This window comes from Gracilinanus agilis, chromosome 3, assembly GCF_016433145.1.
Source record: "Gracilinanus agilis isolate LMUSP501 chromosome 3, AgileGrace, whole genome shotgun sequence".
NCBI classification, from domain to species: domain Eukaryota; kingdom Metazoa; phylum Chordata; class Mammalia; order Didelphimorphia; family Didelphidae; genus Gracilinanus; species Gracilinanus agilis.
In genome coordinates this window covers 230,275,434-230,298,553 of record NC_058132.1, presented here as the reverse complement: position 1 = coordinate 230,298,553, position 23,120 = coordinate 230,275,434, and the positions used below count along the sequence as shown (strand labels likewise).

Here is a 23,120-nt window from a genome sequence, read left to right as displayed (position 1 = left end):
AGGAGGAGGAGGAGAAGGAGGAGGAGAAGAAGGGAAGGTGGAAGGGGAAGAGGAAGAAAGGAGGAGGAGGAAGAGGAGAAGGGAAGGTGGAAGGGGAAGAGGAAGAAAGAGGAGAAGGGAAGGTGGAAGGAGAAGAGGAAGAAAGAGGAGAAGAAGGAAAAGTACAAGAAGAGGGAGAGAGAGAAGGGGGGAGGGGGAGGAGAGGATGAAGAAAGAGGAGGAGGAGGAGGAGAGGGAAGTCAAATAGTGGCATCTTATGATTTCAATAGGTACCCACAAGGAGGAAGCATTCTATAGTAATACAGAGTAGTATCCACTCTGAAATGTATAATCTTATGGATCTTCCTGGAGCACCAAGAGGTAAAGTGTCTTGCTCATGGTCTCAAAGCCTCTATATACAAAGGCAGGATTGATAACCCAGGTTATTCTGACTCCAAGGCCATCTTTCTATCTACTATAGGTGTTGTCATTCTTGTTATTTTAACTTTAAATAAAATTTAGACTTTTTTAATTGTATTGACTTAAATTTAGAATCAAAAAAGTAATTTAAATCAAGCAAACTTTTATTTGACAAAAAATGAAATACTTGACTTGATTTAGATATCACAGAAAAAATAATGTAATGAACGTACTCATTTCATGTCATGCAATAAATGTTACTATGTTAGTCTTGCTTTTTCTATCTTCCCACAAAAAAAAGTAGTGTCAAAGGAGGTAGGGGAGGGGGAAAGCAAGTTAGATTAATCAAGAAAAAATATTTTTTGTTCTAATATTCTATGAAATAGTATTTGTTATTTGATAAAATAAAAAGATAACTTAGAATTAAATAATTTGCAAAGCACACTAAATCCAAAAACCATAATCTTGCTTGGCAGTCAGCAAAGAATGGGGAAATTTTGTGAGGGACACATTTCTGCACTTCTGCACTTAGGTGCAATGGAGATGCCAATCTACGTATTTTGCTAAATCTCAAGTCTTTGAAAAACTGGAAAAGATTAGCCCTATATGAATTCTATCACACTGGGGAAAGAATATTGAAGTCCCTCTATGGAACAGAGAATCTGGATAGCTAAGTAAGTTTGCTTATAGTATACAACAGTCTTTTTGATAAAATTGCCAAGGATATGTCAAGTAGAGAGAATTCTGGAATAGCATTCCTAATCAGTATGATTATTTAGGACCTATCTTCAAATTGCAATGGTCAAAAGAAAAGGAAAGTACTATAGGAAAAAAATTCAAGCAAACTTTTTCAATATTGTAATAAATACTTTGTTTCCCACATGATAGAATAGCTTAAAATAGTTTTTCTCAGCTGTTCATGAATAGAACACCTGCAAAATGTTCTGTACCCAAAGGTGAAAATTAACAATTTTTTTCTGGACTTTAAAGTGACATAAAAATCAATTCAGAAGACAGCTTGCTTTTGGGGAATTGATGACTTTCTTTCAGCTAGAAATGATCCCCACTGTTTCATGCTCAACAGGACAACTTTGGCGATTGCTGGCGAGAGTGGTTTCCAATTTGCCTTGTTGCTAGGATTCTAGCATTGCCAGTAGAGGCACAGTTAACATTCTGAATTTCTGAATATATTTCAATGGATGTCAATGAAGCACATAGCAAGGTTATTTTTGTTATAGAATTTTGAAAATATATATGTTTTGGGTTCTGTTAAAAAAATTAAAGTCTATTTTTGTAGAGGATCTTATGAGGGTAATGTTGACCAAAATACTGGTAACATTTATAATAGGGAAGAAAAATTAGCAAATAATCTCTCTAATCTTGTTAGTTTAATTATTTAATTAAGAACGTCTAAACTGATTATGTCTTGAGTTTGGGGTTTTCTGCTTGTTTGGCCTAGATCTATGACTTCATCAGTGTACAGAATTATCAATGGGCAACTTCTCTGAAACATATAAAATGGCTTATAATGAGGGACTTAAGTTCAAGGAACATATTTGACTAGATATATAGAATTATGAGTCATCTGCACAGATATGATAATTAAATTCATGGGAGCTGATAAGTTTAACAATAATGTAGAGGGAAAAGACATTAAAGCCTAAGAAAGAAATGTGGAGGAAATTCAAAGTGAAAGGGGAGTGTTATATAGGATAAACCAGCAAAGGAGACTGAGTGATCCAAGCCATGTGAAGAGAACCAAGAGATAGTGGTATCATAAAACTCAGTGAAGAGGGAGTATCGAGGAGGAAAAATTTATCATCAGTGTCAAATACCATTGATAGACTAAGAAAGATGAGAATTGAGAAAGGACCACTCGATTTGGCAATTAAGAGGTCATTAGTGACTTTGTAACGTATAGTTTCACTTAAGTGTTGAGATATAAACCAAGACTGTAAAGGGGTGAGAATTCTATTAAGAGTAGGAAAATTCTTTGAGTTCTGAATTATAATCATAATGTTAATACTCTATCTCATTAGTGAATTTTGAATAAATACCTACTGATATTAGGAACAGTAGAAATTTTCATTAAAGTGTATGCTATACTGATTTCTTACTTAGATCACTTACCAATTATTTTGTTTCCAAATTAATTATGTGAGATATTCCTAATTTCTTTTTACAATCCTTCTTAATTTTTTAATAGCAACAACAGCAAAACACTCCATGTTTATAGAGAAATGTAATTTGATATACAAAGAGAGCACTGGACTGGTAGTCAGTAAAGCTTGCATTCAAACTTTAGATTCTAACTATGTGGTCCTGGTCAAGTACTTAGCCTTTCTTATCTTAGTCATTTATTCATCTGCAAACTGAGTACAATAATCACTGCTTCCTAACAGGATTGTTGTGATGATAAAAATGAGAATATATTTGTAATGCACTTTGCAAACCTTAAAGTGTCATGTTATATAAAGGTTATTTTTTCAACCCTTACCTACCATCTTAGAATCAATACTGGGTATTGTTTCTAAGACAGAAGAGTGGTAAGGGCTAGGAAGTAGGGGTCAAGTGGTTTGCCCAGGGTCACACAACTTGGAAGTGTCTGGGTCCAGATTTGAACCCAAGACCTCCCATCTCTGGGCCTGACTCTCAATCCACTGAGCCACCCAGCTGCCCCCAAAGGTTATTTTTAATTGCAACTATTATTATAAAGCACTTTCAGTGTTATAACATACTTTGCTCATAACAACTCTTTAAGGCAGATAATGTAGGTATTATTATTCTCTTTGTCAAGATGGATGAACTTTAAATTTTAAAGTTTTAAAATAGAAAGCAACTTGTATTTAGTTACATGGCTACTAGTAGAGTCCAAATTATATTGTTGATCTTCTCACTCCAAATCCTTCTCTTACCATAGTTACCTTGCAGTTCAGTCTGATGTCAGAAATGTTCATTTGGGGAATATGGGACACAAAAGAATGAAATATATTCACATGTTGGCAAACATCCAAACTTTATTAATGAGAAAATATTGGAAATACATTAAATTTGCTCAATTAATGACAGAGAAAGTACTGAAAGCATGTCCACAAACTACCACCCAATTGTTCTAAAGTGTAGAAACTTCTGAAATCTAATTGGGTTCCTCATGAGGTAGTTACTTTCCTTTCAATGAAGATGCTCAAGAAGAGGCAAGTTGAGGATGTTCCAGAGATGGTCATGTATTAGGAAGAGTAGAAGGTTTCCTATCCATATAGGTCCCTTCAAACTCTATGATTTTTTGATTTTACATGAGTCCTAAGAAGAATAATTGTATGCAACTGCAGAAGGTCATCAGAAAGACTTGGTAAAAGTGGTCAGCATTCTTCCAACCATCGTTTGTTGACTTTATTTTAACTGTGGATCACAAAATCAGTCAAGATTTACTGAATGCCTACTCCATGCAGGTAGAGGATACAGTAAAAAAACAAAAGATGAAATAAATTCCTGACCTTGAGGAACTCTCAATCTAATTAGGGAGACAAAATTAACAACCATGAAAATAGTAGCGCCTTAAAAATAAGATAGTATATAATTCCATACTAGTGGGGTACAAATTATTCATTTTATTAAAGATCAGAGGAAGAGGAAAAGGTGTGAGAGTGGCAGCAGTAAAGAAAGATTTCATTGAAGAAGTGATCTTAGAATTATATATTTAAAGAATAATCAGAATATGAATTGGAATGGACAGAGAAGGACATTTTACTTGTTTGAAATAGTATAAGTGAAGACAGAGATAATGATGAAAATGGTGTTCATAAATCTATGAAAGGAATGGATGGTAAGTGATTGCTGGCAAATTATAAGAAATGAATTCTCTCATAAACAGTGGGCACAGATTATGAAGCCAATTTGAAATCCAGACAAAGACTTCTATTGTTCATCAACTAGAAAATAGGGAGTTATTAAAGGGTTTTGAGCAGAAAAATGGGCAGATAAAAATGTTTATGGAAGATCATTCATATAGCAGTATCCAGAATGAATTGGAAAGGGAAAGTGTGACAGAGATATGGCTATTGTTAACAATGCAGGTACAAAAGTAGTGAATGTGTGAATCATAACAAAGGAAGAGGGAGCTGAGAGGAAGAAGGATATTCTGGAGGAAGCCAAAAAAAGTGTGTGTGTCTGTGTGTCTGTGTGTCTGTGTGTCTGTGTGAATAAAGTTTAAGAGTAGCAGTAGAACAAAATAATATCTTATGGGTTCAAGAATACATGACTACAACATAGTAGTACTGTTGACAGCGAAGTAGGGAATGATTAAACTATTGTAAAAAATACCATTCTTCAACATCAGAGTTAAATAAGTTCTCTACGTAACCATTTTCTCAATATCTAATTAAATATTAAATGGTAAAAATACCCTCTCACTTTAATCTAATACTTTGCTATATCATAGATATTGTGAAACCAGGAAAGAGTGATTTTGAAAGAATTCATATCTTTATTATGGTTACTTTTCTAAGGACTAGTCTGAATGCTGAGTATTTTTATCTAATTTAATTAATGGTCAAAAGTCAATCTTATTTGCATGCAGATACATGGTGTTACTATAAAAAACTAAGAAAAAGTTACGTGTTGGAATTTTGAAAGAGCTTGATAATAGCATAGTTATGAGGATTTCCTATTTTGTATTTTGTGCAGCAACCAACCAAAGTTTAGGGAAACAGTTTCAGAATGTTTGCTTTTCACATCCTGGACTGGGAAAAAAAACAAACCTAAACACACACACACACACACACACACATACACACACACACGCATGCATGCATGCATGCATACACACATAGAGCTGTTTGAACTACCTGGATATCCTATTCTCTAGCTAGGCAAGGATACAACTTCAGTGGCTTAGACATAGAAATGAGGAATAATTCACATTCCTTCTTCTTTCCTCACTGAGTGTGTTGATTAAATGTTCCTTATCCCCGAAGGGAGAATAGAGCACAGTATTTGGCAGCATTTACAAGACACATTAAAATGGAAGTTCTAGAAATTCTACAGGGAAAAGCATCAATCCTAAAATGATATATAAACACATAGTCTTTTCAGATGCTTTTTTTGTGTGCGTGCGATTTAGGTTATCTAGCAAGGAAATGCTTCCCCTCCACCCCTTTTTTGTATTTTGATGCATCAGAGCAGTTTTTCCCTAATGGTAGTATCCAACAATCTAGGCCAGTGAAAAGATGTTTTCAACAATATATTCTACCAATGTGTTCTGAAAATGCAAAGTAGTTTCATCATCTGGAATTCTTTATACATCAAATTACACTTCCTTGCCTTTGCCCTAAAGAAGAACAAAGTATTTATTTAAGTGCACTTCTAGATGCTTAGCACTTTTTGGAGTTGTTGCCTAAAAATGTTATTTAATTTAATTTTAATTTAATATATTTATTTATATATTACCAAGGAATGGCTGTTAACTGATGTGAGTCTGAAAAAATCAGAGCCCAAGGGAGAGGCTAGAAAAAGACAAAACTTTTCCTATTTTTTCCCCTCTCTTTTTTTCTATTTTTAGGGTGGGACAAAGCTTCCTCTCCTTTTTGCACCAGTTAGTGAAGATGTTTCTAAAACAAAAGGTAAGAGACAAAGGATACTGAAAGATACACCACAGGTAGATTATTCATTTTTGTTTTCAACCAAGGGATGTTAAAGGGGAATGAGACAGAAAAATACTCCAACTGCACGGTGAATATATCTCTTAATAGGACAGAGTTATTTAGGAAGAAAAATATTGGCTTAGAATCATCAATACACAACTGAAAATAAGAGTTTTATAATCTAACCAGCAAGAAGATGCAAGAATTGCTTTGCTCTAAATTTCAGTTCACATTAACAGGTTTTTCAAACATTAAGTCCTTACTCCAATGAAAGCACTGTATGTGAGGCTATTTGGATGAGTTGAATAATAGTTGTCACTGAAAACAATTCCCTTAGGGTCTAAGGCTTAGGCATCTGTGATTTTATTTTGAAATGTCTTCCTATGATTGGGCTTTACCCCCACTACTCCTACCACAGATACACATACACCAAGAATTGGAAGAGCTGAATTACAATTCTAGTTGCTACCAACTAGTTGTTTGAGCTTGTTCAAGGCGCTAACTTCCAAGAATAAATTTCCATGTATTTGAAAAGAGGAGGTTATGTTAGGTCTCTGAGGACCTCTTTTCCAAACCTTATTGAAAATCTATGACTATAATATTGGTTTACAACTATTTCAGGCAATTTCAAAAACTTGTTCACAAATAAATTTTCATGTTCTTTTTCTCCATGGCAATCCCTCTCACTTGTCATGATAGATAATACCGAAGAATGACAGACTTGCAAAGTCAAAAAGTTTGATGTTCCTTAAATATAGACCATAGTCCTTTTGAAAGGATCCATTAAAGCTGGAGTTATATATGCATTTGTTAGAATGTCAAAGTTTATTCTTCTAAGTAATAAAATTGGCAGAGGTACCTAAAACGAAGAGTTAGATACTTAAGAGGATATAGATTGGGGTAGAGTGGGGGTGGGTGGGAGAGGAAGCTATTAAGGTAACATAAAGAAGAAGTGTTACATTTAATAACTCTAATATCCACATTATGCATTACTTGGGATTTTTACATATTTTGATTCTTTGTCAACTGACAAAATACACTTTACCCACAGCTATATCATTTATTTTATGTTATTTAAAGTATCAAAACTGAGTTGTTATTTCATTGTAAAGACATTTTTTTTTTGGCAGACTTCTTAGAGCTGGAAAGAAGCTTAGAAGCCATCTAATTGAACTCCCTCTTTTTCACATGTTGATATAGTTAAATCAAGAGAGAAATAGACTGATTTTCCATGTTGACAAATCTCAATTAGTAGAAGAACCATATTTATATTTTTTCTACCTCTATAGACTATCTTAACAATAGTCACATCAAAATGTGGATATGACATAGATTTTTAAAATTTCAAATAATCTAAAATTTTAAATGATTCAATTTAAAATAAAAATACATTTCATAAATAATAAATCTTTTGTTTAAAATTTATTGTACATATTCAAGTCTCATGAACTATCTCAATCACAGAGTTCTTTGTAAAAATCACAAATGAAGTTTTAAATTAAAAATAAATTCTGGCACTAGAGAAAAACTCAGCAGCAAATTCTTACCAAAAAGTTTCCGAACTTCAGTTGGCTTGACTGTTGCGGAATTATTGTTTGCTGAAACAGCTACTTTTTCACCATGGTCTACACGTATTGTATCCACTAGGAAATTTTCACAAATGAATAAAAAGGTTACTCATTATCTCAGTCTATTAATGTTAAGTTTAAAACAAGAAATTCATAGCAGTAATAGTATATAGGCATAATGAAGTGACTTGGTTGGGGGAGGTGATTAATAAAGACCCCTTCTTATTCGAGATGGCACCTGCATTGTCTTTGGAAAGAAGCTAGGAATTTTAAAAGGTGAGAATAAAGAAGCAGATATCAGGAAACCCCTGGTCAAAGATTTGGAGACAAAAGCTATAATATTGCATAAAAGAAATAAGAATCAGGCTAATTTAATGAAAAAAATAGTGTGTGAAATAAGGAATATGAAATAAACCTGGAAAAATAAATAGGAGACATATTGTGGAAATTTTCATATATCAGACAAAAGATTTTATATTTTCTTCTAAAAGCAATAAGGATCAAGTAAAGACTTTTTTTTGATAGGGCCTAATTTGTTCAAGATAAACTACAAATACAAGTTTATTGGCATATCTAGACCAGAAATAGGAAGCCTATAAAATTGTCTTTGATCACTTCCGGATGCCTTCAATATTTTTAAAATTAAGCATAGCAAAACATAACACCAACTTACATTCATCCTCGCAGATATTCTTGCATTCTTCCAGAGATTCAAAGTTGTTGGCATTGCCTAGGCACCCGCCATATTTGAAAGGTTCACATCGTTTTGATGTACTATTATAATAATACCTGAGAAGTAATGCTCGACAAATTCCAGAATCTTGTTCCAAAAAGCAGAAATCAGGCTTTTCTAAAGTAATAATGATGATAAAAGCATTGGGCTTACTTATAACAACTTAACTAATTTTGAGTTAGGATTCAAAATAACAAGATTTTTTTCCCCCAACTACTATAAGTTTGTAGCAAAACATAATAAAATGACATAATTAAAAATATAATTCAACTTTACATGTATAATGCCGAATTCTGATTCTAACAAAATTGAAATGCTCTTCTCTCTTGGAACATGCCCTTAGATTCACAGGCAATATTAGAACAATATTAGATAAGAGGTCAAGTAACCCAGTTTCCAATTTTAGCTCTGTTACTAAAGTAGCTATATAACCTAGAACATTAGATATTCCTCCTTCAGTTTCTGCATTTGTAAAGTGAGGGGAGTGTAGCATTAGAGCTACACTTCTCATTTATTCTAACCCTTTCATTTTTATCATTGAGGTTACTAAAATCCAAGAAAGAGAAATGATGTGTTCACGATCACTCTAGGAATAAATGGCAGAAGAATGAGTATTCAAATTCAAAGCCAGTTCCTCTAATTACATTGCTATTTCCACTGTATCTCTATCATTAGCTCGAATTTTTGGTATACACACATAAATGAATAGGTGTGTATTCATAAATACACATGTCCATATGAAGATACATGTGCATAATCACATGTGCACATCTAGATCTATGTATATATGACAAATATGTGAATATTCAGAATGTCCATTTATATGTATACATATGTATGTATACATATACATATATATACATATATATTTATTTAAAAACCCTTATCTTCTGCCTTAGAATTAATACTGTGCATTGGTTCTAAGGCAGAAGAGCAGTAAGGACTAGGCAATGGGGGTTAAGTGACTTGTCCAGGGTCATACAGCTAGGAAGTATCTGAGGCCAGATTTGTATATATGTATTTAGACTTCTAATATTGCGAGTTTCAAACTTATTATATCAAATCAGTTTGTCTTTGTCCTGAAAAAAATATTTTTTTTAATTTAAGAAACTAACTACTTTATGGATATATTGACATAAATATTCTACCATGTAATTTCCCAACATGGATAGAAGAGAATATGTTGGTGGAAGAAAAGTTACAGAAGAAAAATTATCTCACTGACTGATCCATTCATGCTCTGTTCATGAACCCTCTTTCCATTCCTTTCATTTGCTTGTTACTAGTAGTCTATGGAGAATTTTATGTCATTAAACTAATTCTTAAAATATGGAATGTTAGGGTGGAAAGAGGGAAGAAAACACTAGGCAAGTTTTTTCTTGGATGATATTATTTAGTGCATGACCCAGCAACTCTTTTTTTTCCATATATAACTTTGATAGTCTGTGAAGATTCCTAGAATGCAGGTTTGTGCATTTGTTTATGCCTTTGTAAATCATGAAATGGAAATGAGAAGATGGGAGGAGTTTAATCCTCATTAACACCAATTTGTCTGATATTTATCAAGAGCCCTGCAGAGAGAATGAATGAGATTTGGAATAGGAAAGAGTTCCCATAACTTCATTTATCTGACAAAATTGATGACTCTGCTTTGCATGACTTTTTCACACATGTATATATCCTTTATTGTCCAAGTACTTGACCAAGCCCCAGGTAGAAGCACAGGATTGTAAGGACAATAGACTTGGCCTGAGGTGCTAAGAAATAGCTAAATTGAAGTGGTATTCATTTTTTTTTACCTAAAACATACTGGGTCCAATGGTTAATCTTAGTTAATTTCTTTCTTCATTCACTTGAACAAAGAATAAGTGGGATACTGATGAAGTCATCTGACTAAAAGCATTCTTAGTTTCAGTCATTATATAATAGTATCAATCCTCTCTATTTTATGATTGTTATTTTTTTTCTCCTTTCGTTCCTTTCTTCCTTTCCTTTAAGGTTTCCTTACACTGCTCTTTCCTGGTTCTCCTCCTATCTGTCTGATCACTTCTTTAATCCATTTTGCTAACTGCTTCTGGTTTATAGGTGAATTCATTCCATTTATATTCACAATTATGAATACTAACTGGTATTTGCTGCTATCCTATTTTATTTTGTTTATCATTCTTTCTCTCTTTTTTAAATATGTCTCTCAAATTTGTTTTGCTTCTGACAACTGCCTTTCTTAACTTATTGTCCCTATTATCACCCTCTATCCTTTCTCTTAGTCCCTTCCCAATGATACCCTTTTTAGATTTCTATATCCAATTGAGTCAATATATACATATAAGAATATATTTCTCTCAGGGTATGTGTGTATATATATATATGTATGTACATATATATCTATTCAGTCATTCATTTATTTGTTTGTTTGTTTATTTATTTATTTCTCTGTATTATATGTGTATGTATTTAAGTACATATACACACTCACACACACACACACACACACACACACATTCTTTCCTCTTTGAACTAGTCCAAATGAGAGTGAGGTTCAAGTGTTATCCACCTCCAGCCTTCATTTTCTTGTCCTCTTCCACTATAAAAACTGTCCCTTGAACATCTCCTTTATGTGAAATTACTTTCTCCCTTCACTCTTTCCCCTTCTAGGGTATGACTGTTTCTCAACATTCCATTCTTTTCTTGAGATCATCTCAATCAACTTACACACTTGCTCTCTATATACAATTATTCTTAATGACCCCCAAATGATAAAATTCTTAGGAGTTACATGAATCATCTTTCCATGTAGGAATGTAAACATTTTACCCATAATAATTCCCTCATGACTTCTATTTCATGTTTCCATTTTAGGCTTGATTCTTGTGTTTGAATATCAGATGTTCTATTCAACTCAGGTCTTTTCATCAGAAATGTTTGAAAAATCTCTATTTCACTGAGTCCATTTCTTTTTTCTCCTGAAAGATTATATTCAATTCTGCTGGGTAGGTTATTCTTGGATATAATCCCAAATTCTTGCCTTCATAACCTAAGTTTCCACTTAATTCTAATTTTGAAGGAATTATTTTCTTCAATAAGGTTCTGTATCTCTTTTTTATTCACCCAATTCTATTTTATTTCCTTTAATCATTTTTGTGCCTTTATTACAAAGCTATTAATTCTCTTTTTGTAGTTTTGCTATATTGCTCTTATTCCTTTTCCTTCACAACTCTTATTTGTTTTTTATGATCTTATTGTTTGTTCTTTTAAAAAAAAATCTCTTTCTTTAGCTACTCTCAGAATTCTTGTTTGATTTTGTCCAGTCTTCATTTTTCCTTTCAGGCTTTACAGTATAGATTTTTTATGATATTAACTTTTTTCTGAACTTGTTTCTTAAGTTTCTCTGTCATTATAAAATCTCTTAATAGCAACTTATAAAACCTATAACTTATTATAACACTTTTTTTCTAGCCTATTTCCTGATTTTTAACTCATGCTAAAAGTGAAAGGTGGAAGCAGAAGTTGTTGGGTTGTTACTTTCCCTGCTATTTTCACAGCAAATATTGAGGACCTATAAATTATTGACACTTCCAAAGTGGTAAAATCTTTGCTTGTTTTTTAGTATGTTATTTCCCAGATTATATGTAATAATAATTTTCAACATACATTTTCTGAAATTGTAAGATCCAAATTGTTTCCCTCCCTTCTCCTTCCTGAGGTGATAAGCAATTTGATCTGAGTTATATATGTATTATCATGCAAAACTTAATTCCATTATTGGTCATCATTGTAAAAGAAAAAAATAAAAAAAATAAAACCAAAATTCCAAAATAAAAACACAAATAAATTAAAAAATAGTATGTTTTGACCTGCATTCTGACTCTAACAGTTTTTCTTTGAAGATAGATAACATTCTTTGTCATAAGTCCATCAGAATTGTCCTGTATCATTGTTTTGCTGAGAACAGCTAAGTCTTTCTCAATGGATCAGCGTACAATGTTACTGGGTACAATGTTCTCCTGGTTCTGCCCATTTCACTTTGCTTCAGGTCACAGAGATCTCTCAATATTTTTCTGAACTAATCTTGCTCATCATTTCTTAAAGCACAATTGTTTTCCATTTCCACCATATACTACAATTTGTTCAGCCATTCCCCAATCGATGGATATTCCCTCCATTTTCAATTCCTTACCACCACAAAAAAGAGAAGCTATGAATATTTTCATAAATGTAGGTTCCTTTCCATTTTAATGATCACTTTTGGACATAGATTTATTATGGTATTACTGGATCGAAGGCTATACATTGTTTTATAGTCCTTTTAGCATAGTTCCAAATTGCCCACCAGAATAGTTGGATCTGTTCCCAACTCCACCAATAATGTATTACCATTCCTATTTTGCCACATATTCTCCAATGTTTATCACTTTCCATTACTGTCATATTGGATAATCTGATATTTATGAAGTAGAACCTCAGCATTTTTTAAACTTGCATTCTCTACCTAAGAGAGATTTAGAACTTTTTTATATGATTATTGATAGCTTTTATTTCTTCATCTGAAAACTGCTTGTTCATATCCTTTGACCATTTTTCAATTGAGGAATGACTTGTATTCTAATAAATTTGACTCTGATCTCTATATATTTGAGAAATGAGACCTTTATCAAAGAAGTTTGCTGTAGCAAATGAGCAAATTTTTTTTAAATTTTGTTATCATGAAGAGAGACCCTGTATAGATGAATTGAACAGATGGCTGGGATTTGATGGACCTAGCCTGGCAGGGAGGTCTCTTCAAGGATAGAAAGCAAAGATGGCTGCTCTCTCTATCCTAGGCCAGTATCTATCTGATTGCTATCTCTTATTAACAAGAATTATTAAAATGTATCAGAAGATGGGGGTGAAGAGAATGGGTTTTAAGGTACTTCCCTATCACTAGAGTCTCTACCTTATGTCCCACCAGTCTGACTTTTCATCAGTTTTGCCCATGTATTTACTTAAATTTAGGACTTCTGCTCTCTATCCCTCATTCCAAAGTCAAATGTAACCTGGAATGAAAATTAGCTATTTTTTTAAAAGGGAAATTTGGAAAAAGAATTTTTGTGAAAATTATTTTAATAAGCCAACAACAACAACAACAACAACAACAACAACAGAAAATAATTTACCTTGTAGAATTTTTTTCTTTTCAGTCTTCCTTGGGTATTCTAAAAAATAAAACAAATGAACAAATTATGATTTATTGCAAAATAATGTAATTTATTTTAATAATTAAATAATTTACATTCATAGGGTAGTTTATTGTTTATATTTCATTTATATTTACATTTATATTTTAACATCTCATTTTATACTCATTAATTAATAAATTTTAATATCTCATTTTATACTCATTAAAGGCTAATGAAGTAGACTGGGCCATTTTTAAAAAGGCAAATTGGAAATTAATGCTCAAAGATTATTTGTGATTAAGGGAATTAGATTACAGAAATTAAGTTGATTTGCCTAACAAGAAAAGGATGGAGGGAGACAATTTGGATCATATAACTTTCCCAAAAAATATGTGAAAATTTGTTATTAATGTAATTGATAATTTTGTTTAAATATAAAGTTCTTTAATACACAGATCTAAATCCAAGGTCTTGATTCCCTACCTCATTACAAATGGAAGGTAGTTAAAAAATTGTTTTAGTAGTTGTTGGTGACAAAAATGAGACATAATCAGAAGTATTCTGGAGCTAGTTCAAACCAACCCATGAACTGAATGTAAACTTTTCAGTTTGGACATTTATACCTCAAACATTTTGAAATTCTACAAATGATGCCTTGATTATCGTTCTTCTGATTGTTTACATTTAAGAACATGATGAGGAAAATGTTAATAATACAGAATAAACTTTTTTTAAAATGTACATTACAATTTATTTTTCAGAGACTTTGGGTTAAGATGGCTGCAGAGTAGAAGCAGGGCACTTAACTCTCCCAACCGACCCATACACAATACCTCAAAAGGACACAAAAACCAAATCCAGATTAACAAATGGTCCCCACAATAGGGCTTATCATTGAAGGTAGACATTTCCATGCTTTAAGGACCACCAGGGGCTTGCTCCTGAGAATATCAAGACTTAAGACCCCAAGAGGCTAAAGGATACAGACTTTGAGCACCAAACTTGGGCACAGACCTAGAGCAGAGAAGTGTCAGATAGTGGAAGCAGTGCTCTGAGACTCATAAAGGATCCTCAGACAGAGGAGCAAGTGGGGAAGGGGGGCAATCTCTGGGGTTTTGGCAGCTGACTGGGACTACCAGGAGACTTGACCCTGAGAACAGCTAGACTTGAGACCCTAGTAGCCTAAAAATCACAGACCTTGGGTGTGAGGATGAACCTGAGAGGGGCTGAACTGTGCTGTGACTCCTAAAGTAGACTCAGGCAAAAACTGCTCCACAGCTCTATACACAGAGAGCCTGCCCACCTCACCCAGACTTCTGACTGAGAAGGAAAAGCCAGTATAATAATGGCAAGCAATGTCCAAGAACTAACCAAGAGAAAGAACAAAAGCATTAATACTCAATAACTTTTACACAGAAAAAATCCCAACAACAGAGCAGATGGCAGAGGAGGACAAACAAGTAAACACATGCAAACCTTCCCCCCAAAAATGAAAATTGGTCACAAGCTCTTGAAGAGTTCATTTCTAAGATCATGAGAAAGATGGAAGAGATTTAACAAGAAAAGTGGAAAATAGCTTAAAAGTAAATTAACAGTTTAAAAGACAGAAACTACCAATTGGAGAAAGATGCCTCAAAATCAAAAGAAATGACAACCAAATTGGAAGCCCAAATCAAATCGCATGAAACCATGAAAAATAGGATAAAGCAAATCAAAAAGGAAAATCAAAAAATTACAGTAGGAAACCAGACTCTAAAGATCAGAAGAATTGGGCAAGTAGAAGCAAATGATCTTATAAGACAGCAAGAACTAATAAAGCAATGTCAAAAGAATGACAAAATAGAAGGAAACTTAAAATATCTCACTGAGAGAATGACAAAACAAGAAAACAGGTCAAGAAGAGACAAATTTGAGAATCATTGGTCTTCCTGAAAAATCAGAAATTAATAGAAATTTTGTCAGCATACTACAAGAAATTATCCAAGAAACCTGCCATGATGTTCTTCAACAAGAGGGCAAAATAAACATTGAAAGGATGCATAGGTCATCCTCTACATTAAACCCTCAAAAATCAACCCCCAGGAATATAATTACCAAATTCAAGAGTTTCCAAGTTAAGGAAAAAAAATTCAAGAAGCCAGAAAGAGACAATTAAGATATCAAGGAACACTAATCAGGATTACACAGGAACTGGCAGCCTCCATGTTAAAAGACTGCAAGACTTGGAATATGATATTCAGAAAGGCAAGAGAATTGGGTTTACAACCAAAGATCACCTACTCATGAAAACTGACTATATACTTCCAGGGGAAAGTATGGACATTCAACAAGATTGAAGATTTCCAAGTATTTTTAAAGAAGTGAAAAGAAAAAAAAATGGAAAGTTTGATATCCCACCACAAAACTCAAGAGAAACATGAAAAGGTAAATAAGAAAGAGAGGGGAAAAAAAGAAAACTCTTATTTTTTAATTTGCTTCTTTAAGGGCTTCAATAAGATCAAATTATTTTATGCCATATGGAGAAATATTATGTGTAATTCTCAAAAATTATATTCACTATTATAGTAATTAGAAGAATTATTCATAGGGAGAGGTTGGAGTACTAAATGGTCTAAGATGATATGGAAAAAAGGGGGAAGGGAAATAGTAGATGGAACCAAAAGAAATTTTAAGGAATAAGAAAAATAGGATATTCTATACCACCAAAGAGGGCATGGGAAGGGGAGGGGATAAATACTAGTATAAGAAGGAGAGGGAGAGAGTGTTAATAGGAAATAATTAAACCTTACTTTTGGTGGAATTAATCCTGAGAGGGAAGAGTACCTAGATCCATTGAGATATCAAATTCTATCTTACACTACAGAGAAAGTCAGAAGGGATAAACCAAGATGGGCATTGGGATGGAGAGTTCAAAAAGGGAGGGGAAAGGGGGGGAATTCAATGGGCCTTAAAAATAGTAAGAGAGGAACAAAAAGGGAGCAGTGGAAAGGGAAGTAAGCAAAGGGAGGGGATAAGGGGGACTGATTTTTTTTAAAAAACACTGGTTTAAAAGGAAATAGCATAAGAAGAAGGGGCAGGACAAGGAGACAGAATCAAAATGTCTGGGAATAGACAGCTGATAATTATAACTCTGAATGTGAATGGGATGAACTCTCTTATAAAACAGAAGCAAATAGTAGAGTGGATTAGAAACCAAAATGCTACCATATGTTGTCTACAAGAAACACACATGAGGCAGGTGGACATAAATAGAGATAAGGTTAAAGGTTGGAGCAAAATCTATTGGGTTTCAACTGAGGAAAAGAAGGTAGGAGTTGCTATTATGATATCTGACAAAACCAAACTAAAAATAGATCAGATTAAAAGAGATAAGGAAGGTAATTACATCCTGATAAAAGCCAGTATAGACAATGAGGAAATAACAGTACTCAACATGTATGCACCATGTGATATAGCATCCAAATTTCTAAAGGAGAAACTGGCAGAGCTCAAAGAGGAAATAGTTAGTAAAACTACATTAGTGGGAGACCTAAATCTTCCTCTATCAGATCTAGATAAATCCAACCAAAAATAAATAAGAAAGAGATAAGAGAGGGGAATGAAATCCTAGAAAAATTAGAGCTAATAGATATGTGAAGAAAAATAAATAGGGACAAAAAGGAATACACCTTTTCAGCTGCACATGGTACATTCACAAAGATTGACTATATACTACGGCATAGAAACATGGCAAACAATTGCAAAAGAGCAGAAATAATAAATGTAGCCTTTTCAGATAATAATGCAATAAAAATAATAATTAGTATGGGCACATGGACAGACAAATAAAAAATTAATTGGAAATTAAGAAATATGATTCTCCAAAATCAGTTAAAGAACAAATCATAGAAACAATTAATCATTTTATTGAAGAGAATCACACTGATGAGACATCCTACCAAAGTCTATGAGATTCAGCTAAAGCAGTACTCAGTGGGAAATTTATATCATTTAGTTCATATGTTAACAAATTAAAGAGGGCAAAGATCAATGAACTGGACATGGAAATAAAAAAACTAGAAAGCCAACAAATTAAAAATCCCCAGTTAAAAACTAAATTAGAGATCATAAAAATTAAAAGAGAAATTAATAAAATTGATAGCAACAGAACTATTGAATTAATAAATAAGACTAGAAGCTGGTACTTGGAAAAAACAAATAAAATTGACAAAGTACTCGTCAATTTAATTAAAAAAAGGAAAGAAGAAAACCAAATTATCAGTATCAAAGATGAAAAGAGACACTTCATTTCTAATAAAGAGGAAATCAGGACAGTAATTAAAAACTATTTTGCCCAATTACATGCCATTGAATATAGCAATCTAGATGATATGGATGGATATTTACAAAAATATAAATTGCCTAAATTAACAGTAGAAGAAATAGAATATTTAAATAATCCCATATCAGAAAAGAAATTGAATAAGCCATCAAAGAACTCCCTAAGAAAAAATCCCCAGGACTAGATGGATTCACAAGTGAATTCTATAAAACATTCAAAGAACAACTAATCCAAATACTATAAAAACTATTTGACATAATAAACAAAGAAGGAGTTCTACCAAACTCCCTTTATGACACAAATATGGTACTGATCCCAAAGCCAGGTAAAACAAAAACAGAGAAAGAAAAGTACAGAACAATCTCCTTAATGAACACAGATACAAAAATCTTAAACAGAATATTAGCACAAAGGCTCCAGCAAGTGATCACGAGGGTTATTCATTATGATCAGGTTGGATTTATATCAGGAATGCAAGCATGGCTCAATATTAGAAAAACCATTCACATAATTGACCATATCAATAAGCAAAAGGCCAAAAATCACATGATTTTCTCAATAAATGCTAAAAAAGCTTTTGACAAAACACAACACCCATTCCTATTAAAAACACTAGAAAGAATAGGAATAAACGGCCTTTCCTAAAAATAATAAATGGCATATATCTAAAACCATCAACAAACATCATCTGCAATGGGAATAAATTAGAAGCTTTCCCAATAAGATCAGGAGTGAAACAAGGATGCCCATTGTCACCTCTATTATTTAACATTATACTAGAAACACTCGCAGTAGCAATTAGAGAAGAAAAAGAAATTGAAGGTATCAAAATAGGCAATGAGGAGACTAAGCTATCACTCTTTGCAGATGATATGATGGTCTACTTAAAAAATCCTAGAGAATCAACTAAGAAGCTTGTAGAAATAATCAACAACTTTAGCAAAGTTGCAGGATACAAAATAAATGCACATAAATCATCAGCATTTCTATATATTTTCAACACATCACAGCAGCAAGAGTTAGTGAGAGAATTTCCATTTAAAATTACCCTAGACAATATAAAATACTTAGGAATCTATCTGCCAAGACAAATACAGGAAATATAGGAACATAACTACGCAACTCTTTCCACACAATTAAAACTAGATCTAAACAATTAGAAAAAACATTAAGTGCTCATGGGTAGGATGAGCTAACATAATAAAAATGACCATCCTACCCAAATTAATTAATTTATTTAGTTCTATACCTATCAAACTACCAAAAAACTTTTTTAATGAATTAGAAAAAACTATAACAAAGTTCATTTGGAAGAACAAAAGACCAAGAATATCAAGGGAAATAATGAAAAAAATATGAAGGAAGGTGGCTTATCAGGATCAGATCTTAAACTGTACTATAAAGCAGTAGTCATCAAAACAATATGGTACTGGTGAAGAAAGAGAAGGGAGGATCAGTGAAATAGACTTAGGGTAAGCAACCTCAGTAAGACAGTCTATGATAAACCGAAGAACCAAGCTTTTGGGACAAAAACTCACTATTTGACAAAAACTGCTGGGAAAATTGGAAAACAATATGGGAGAGATATGGTCTATATCAGTGATTCCCAAAGTGGGTGCTACAGCCCCCAGTGTGTGCTGCAGTGATCCAGGGGGGCGGTGATGCATTTATCTTTACTATTAATTGCTATTAAAATAAAAAAATTAATTTCCAGGGGTCTAAGTAATATTTTTTCTGGAAAGGGGGCGGTAGGCCAAAAATGTTTGGGAACCACTGGTCTATATCAATATCTCACACCCTATAACAAGATAAATTCAGAATGGGTGAATGACTTGAATATAAAGAAGGAAACTGTAAGTAAATTAGGTGAGCATAGATTAGTATATTTGTCAGATCTCTGGGAAAGGAAAGATTTTAAAACCAAGCAAGAATTAGAAAAATTACAAAATGTAAAATAAATAATTTTGATTACATTAAACTAAAAAGGTTTTGTACAAACAAAACCAATGCTACCAAAATTAGAAGGGAAGCAACTAATTGGGAAAAAATCTTTATAACAAAAAAACTCAGGCAAAGGTCTAATTACTCAAATATGTAAGGAGCTAAATCAATTGTACAAAAAAATCAAGCCACTCCCCAGTTGATAAATAGGCAAGGGACATGAATAAGCAATTTTCAGATAACAAAATGAAAACTATCAAGCACATGAGAAAATGTTCTAAATCTCTAATAGTTAGAGAAATTCAAATCAAAACAACTCTGAGATACCACTTCACACCTATCAGATTAGCTAACATGACAGCAAAGGAAAGTAATGAATATTGGAGGGGATGTGGTAAAATTGGGACATTAATACATTGCTGGTGGAGTTGTGAATTGATTCAACCATTCTGGATGGTATTTTGGAACTATGCTCAAAGGACTTTAAAAGACTTTCTGCCTTTTGATCCAGCCATGGCAGTGCTTGGTTTATACCCCAAAGAAATAATAAGGATAAAGACTTGTATGAGGGAATGTCCTTTGATTGGGGAGTGGCTGAACAAGAATTGTAGTATCTGTTGGTGATGGAATACTATTGTGCTCAAAGGAATAATGAGATGGAGGAATTCCATGTGAACTGGAATGACCTCCAGGAATTGATGCAGAGTGAAAGGAGCAGATCCAGGAGAAAGTTGTATACAGAGACTGAATCACTGTGGTACAATTGAACATAAGAGACTTCTCTACTAGCAGCAATGCAAGGATCCAGAGCAATGCTGAGGGACTTATGAGAAAGAAAACTAGCCACATGCAGAGGAAGAACTGTGGGAGTAGAAACACAGAAGAAAAACAACTGCTTGAACACATGGGCTGATGGGGATATTATTGAGGATATAGATGCTAAATGATAACTCTAGTCCAACTATCAATAATATGGAATTAGGTCTTAATCAATGATATATGTAAAACCCAGTGGAATTATGCATTAGCTATGGGGGATTTGGGGGATTTAGGGGAGAGGGAAAGAATATGAAACATGTAACTATGAGAAATATTCAAAACAAAAATTAAAATTAAAATAATTTTATTAAAAATTTAAAAAAATAATTTATTTTTCAGAGATCTGGCAGTTATACGTTTACCAGCCCACCACTGCTAACACTTTTCAAGCAAAATATACTGGAAAATGACTTTTTATTAAACCACAATACCTCTCATTTTATTATCTAATTTAATATTATAACTGGCAGATAATTCTCCCACATTCTCTCCTAATATTTAAATATAAATATTTTAAAATACTATCAAACAAATGCAATGAAACCTGGATAAATGGGTTAGGAATGATCTCTAATTTTTCATTAGCATTTTTCTGGGCAGCTCTCTTTTTTTCATTATATGTCAGAAAACATGCTTTCAATTGAGAAATCCTACTAGGGTTTCAATGAAATGTTTCAAGCGAAATAATAAAAAGCATGACAATACCAATATATTAAGTTACAAGGAAAAGTCAGTTATCTGATTCATACTAGTATCAAGCACATTTATCATTCAGTGTGAATACAAATTTTATAATTATGTCTCTCCAACTTAAGAGTGATTTAAGTACTTTTTATTTATTTATTTATTATTTGATTTGAAACCATTAAAAATAGTTTCATCACACTGACAATATTTCTTACTAGTTTTCTCAAACCAAATGAAACTTCAAAGCCTGCTACTAAAATTGAAGCATTAAATAACATACTCTTTTTTTCCTTAATAAAACTTGAGAACATATTTTTCAGTACCTTGTTCCCATGAACTGTATTTTAAACATTTTAAGACAGAGTGGGGATCTGATTTGAAGTTCTGTAATGTTTCTTGATTTACATACTTAACCGAATGGCATACATTTGGATTTTGATGTTTTTAAACAAAAAGGAAAGGCAGGAAGCCAGTACAATAAAAAAGAGTCAGCTTTGGAGTAAGCAAGAAAGGTTCAAGTCCTGTCCCTGGTGTACACAATTTGATTTCCAAGAAACAAGTCACTTAACTTTTATTGGTCTCAGGTGACTTTTTAAGACTGTAAGTTGCAGCAAGGTTCCAAATCTATGGTGAAAGGAATTTCCATAACAATGAAATTATGGTAAGGCTAGGACAAAAAAGAAATGAACAAACAAACCAAAAAAAGCAAAATGCTTCTGGTAGAGAGTGATGCCATATTTTGAAGTTTCTGCCCTCAATAACACAATAATTAATTTTCAAAGTTTTGCATTTTCTTTACCCTGTCTTTTGGGGATGGGCACAATAGATAATTTTGAAAAATCTGTCAGTTCTCAGGATTCACATCGATTCAGAACAATACAATTCAGAAGATTAACAAGGTAATGTGAGGCAGTATAGGAAGGATATATGATAGTTCTGTGATCACATGTTTTGGTTGTCATTTTCCTGGATCAAGAAATAAGGTGTTCTTTTATATAACCCATACTCTCAGTTTGACTTTTATGTTCTCCTGAGTTGAACTACAATTTTTGTTTTGAATAGATTCATTTCTCACATCTGGAAGCTACTGAAATAATTGTCTAAGCTACTTTTCATAACATCTGCTTCACAGAATCCAACTTGGGAATCAGTTGTCTGTGGAACAAAAGGAAAATTGGCAAGTCCATCGTAATTTTTTAAATCAGGGGAAAATTAGAGATTTTCACAGCACTAAATGTAATGTGGTAGTGAACATATGAATGTCATTGTAGCTAGTTTCTTTTGAATTAAAAGATGAATAAAATTCCAGCACATTTGTAACACTCCATTTACTTAGACCACAATAAGCTGATCTTTGCAACATGGATCCCTTAATTTTTAGTTATGTATTTAGTGGAAAGTAAATTCTCTAATTCCCTAATATCATGAATTTTTCTGGAAGAAAAGCAACAAAATTAATAAGCCTATTTCCAGTGTTTTCATATTATCTGTGTGTATATATGTATGGGTGTATATGTATATATACATTTTATTTACTATAAGGGGAGAATAAAAGACTTTAACACAGAAGGTTGAGAAAAGCAACTAGAGAGAATTAGGAAGATCTGAAAGAAAGTAGATACTCAGATTAAAGTCCAAAGAGAACTTATTTAAAAGTAGTATAGAGTAAAGGAACTGATTGCTATATCTGCAGTGAATTGTTTCTCAGCAGCTAATTTGAATATCATTATTTTTTCAACTTTGGAAATGATTACTGAAAAATTCTACAGGAAAAAAAAAACATTTTGAGTGGGACTTGGGGACTATTGTATAATAACCTTGTCATATTTAAACTATATATGGGTTTTCAGTTTATTT

General features: G+C 32.8%; 1 protein-coding gene across 5 annotated transcripts in view; it reads right to left on the bottom strand.

The window, feature by feature from the left end:
- Positions 1-23,120, bottom strand: part of TFPI (tissue factor pathway inhibitor) — an 87,374-nt gene that overhangs the window by 6,542 nt on the left and 57,712 nt on the right. For 4 of the 5 annotated variants that reach the window (XM_044669717.1, XM_044669719.1, XM_044669721.1 and 1 more), the window contains exons 4-6: positions 13,493-13,531; positions 8,280-8,456; positions 7,586-7,681 (exon numbers count right to left, since the gene is read on the bottom strand). In XM_044669717.1, the coding sequence (XP_044525652.1) occupies positions 7,586-7,681; positions 8,280-8,456; positions 13,493-13,531 (312 nt within the window). Of the gene's footprint in view, positions 1-3,398; positions 3,799-7,585; positions 7,682-8,279; positions 8,457-13,492; positions 13,532-23,120 lie in introns of those variants that run through there. The other variant, XM_044669718.1, reaches the window with a different exon arrangement.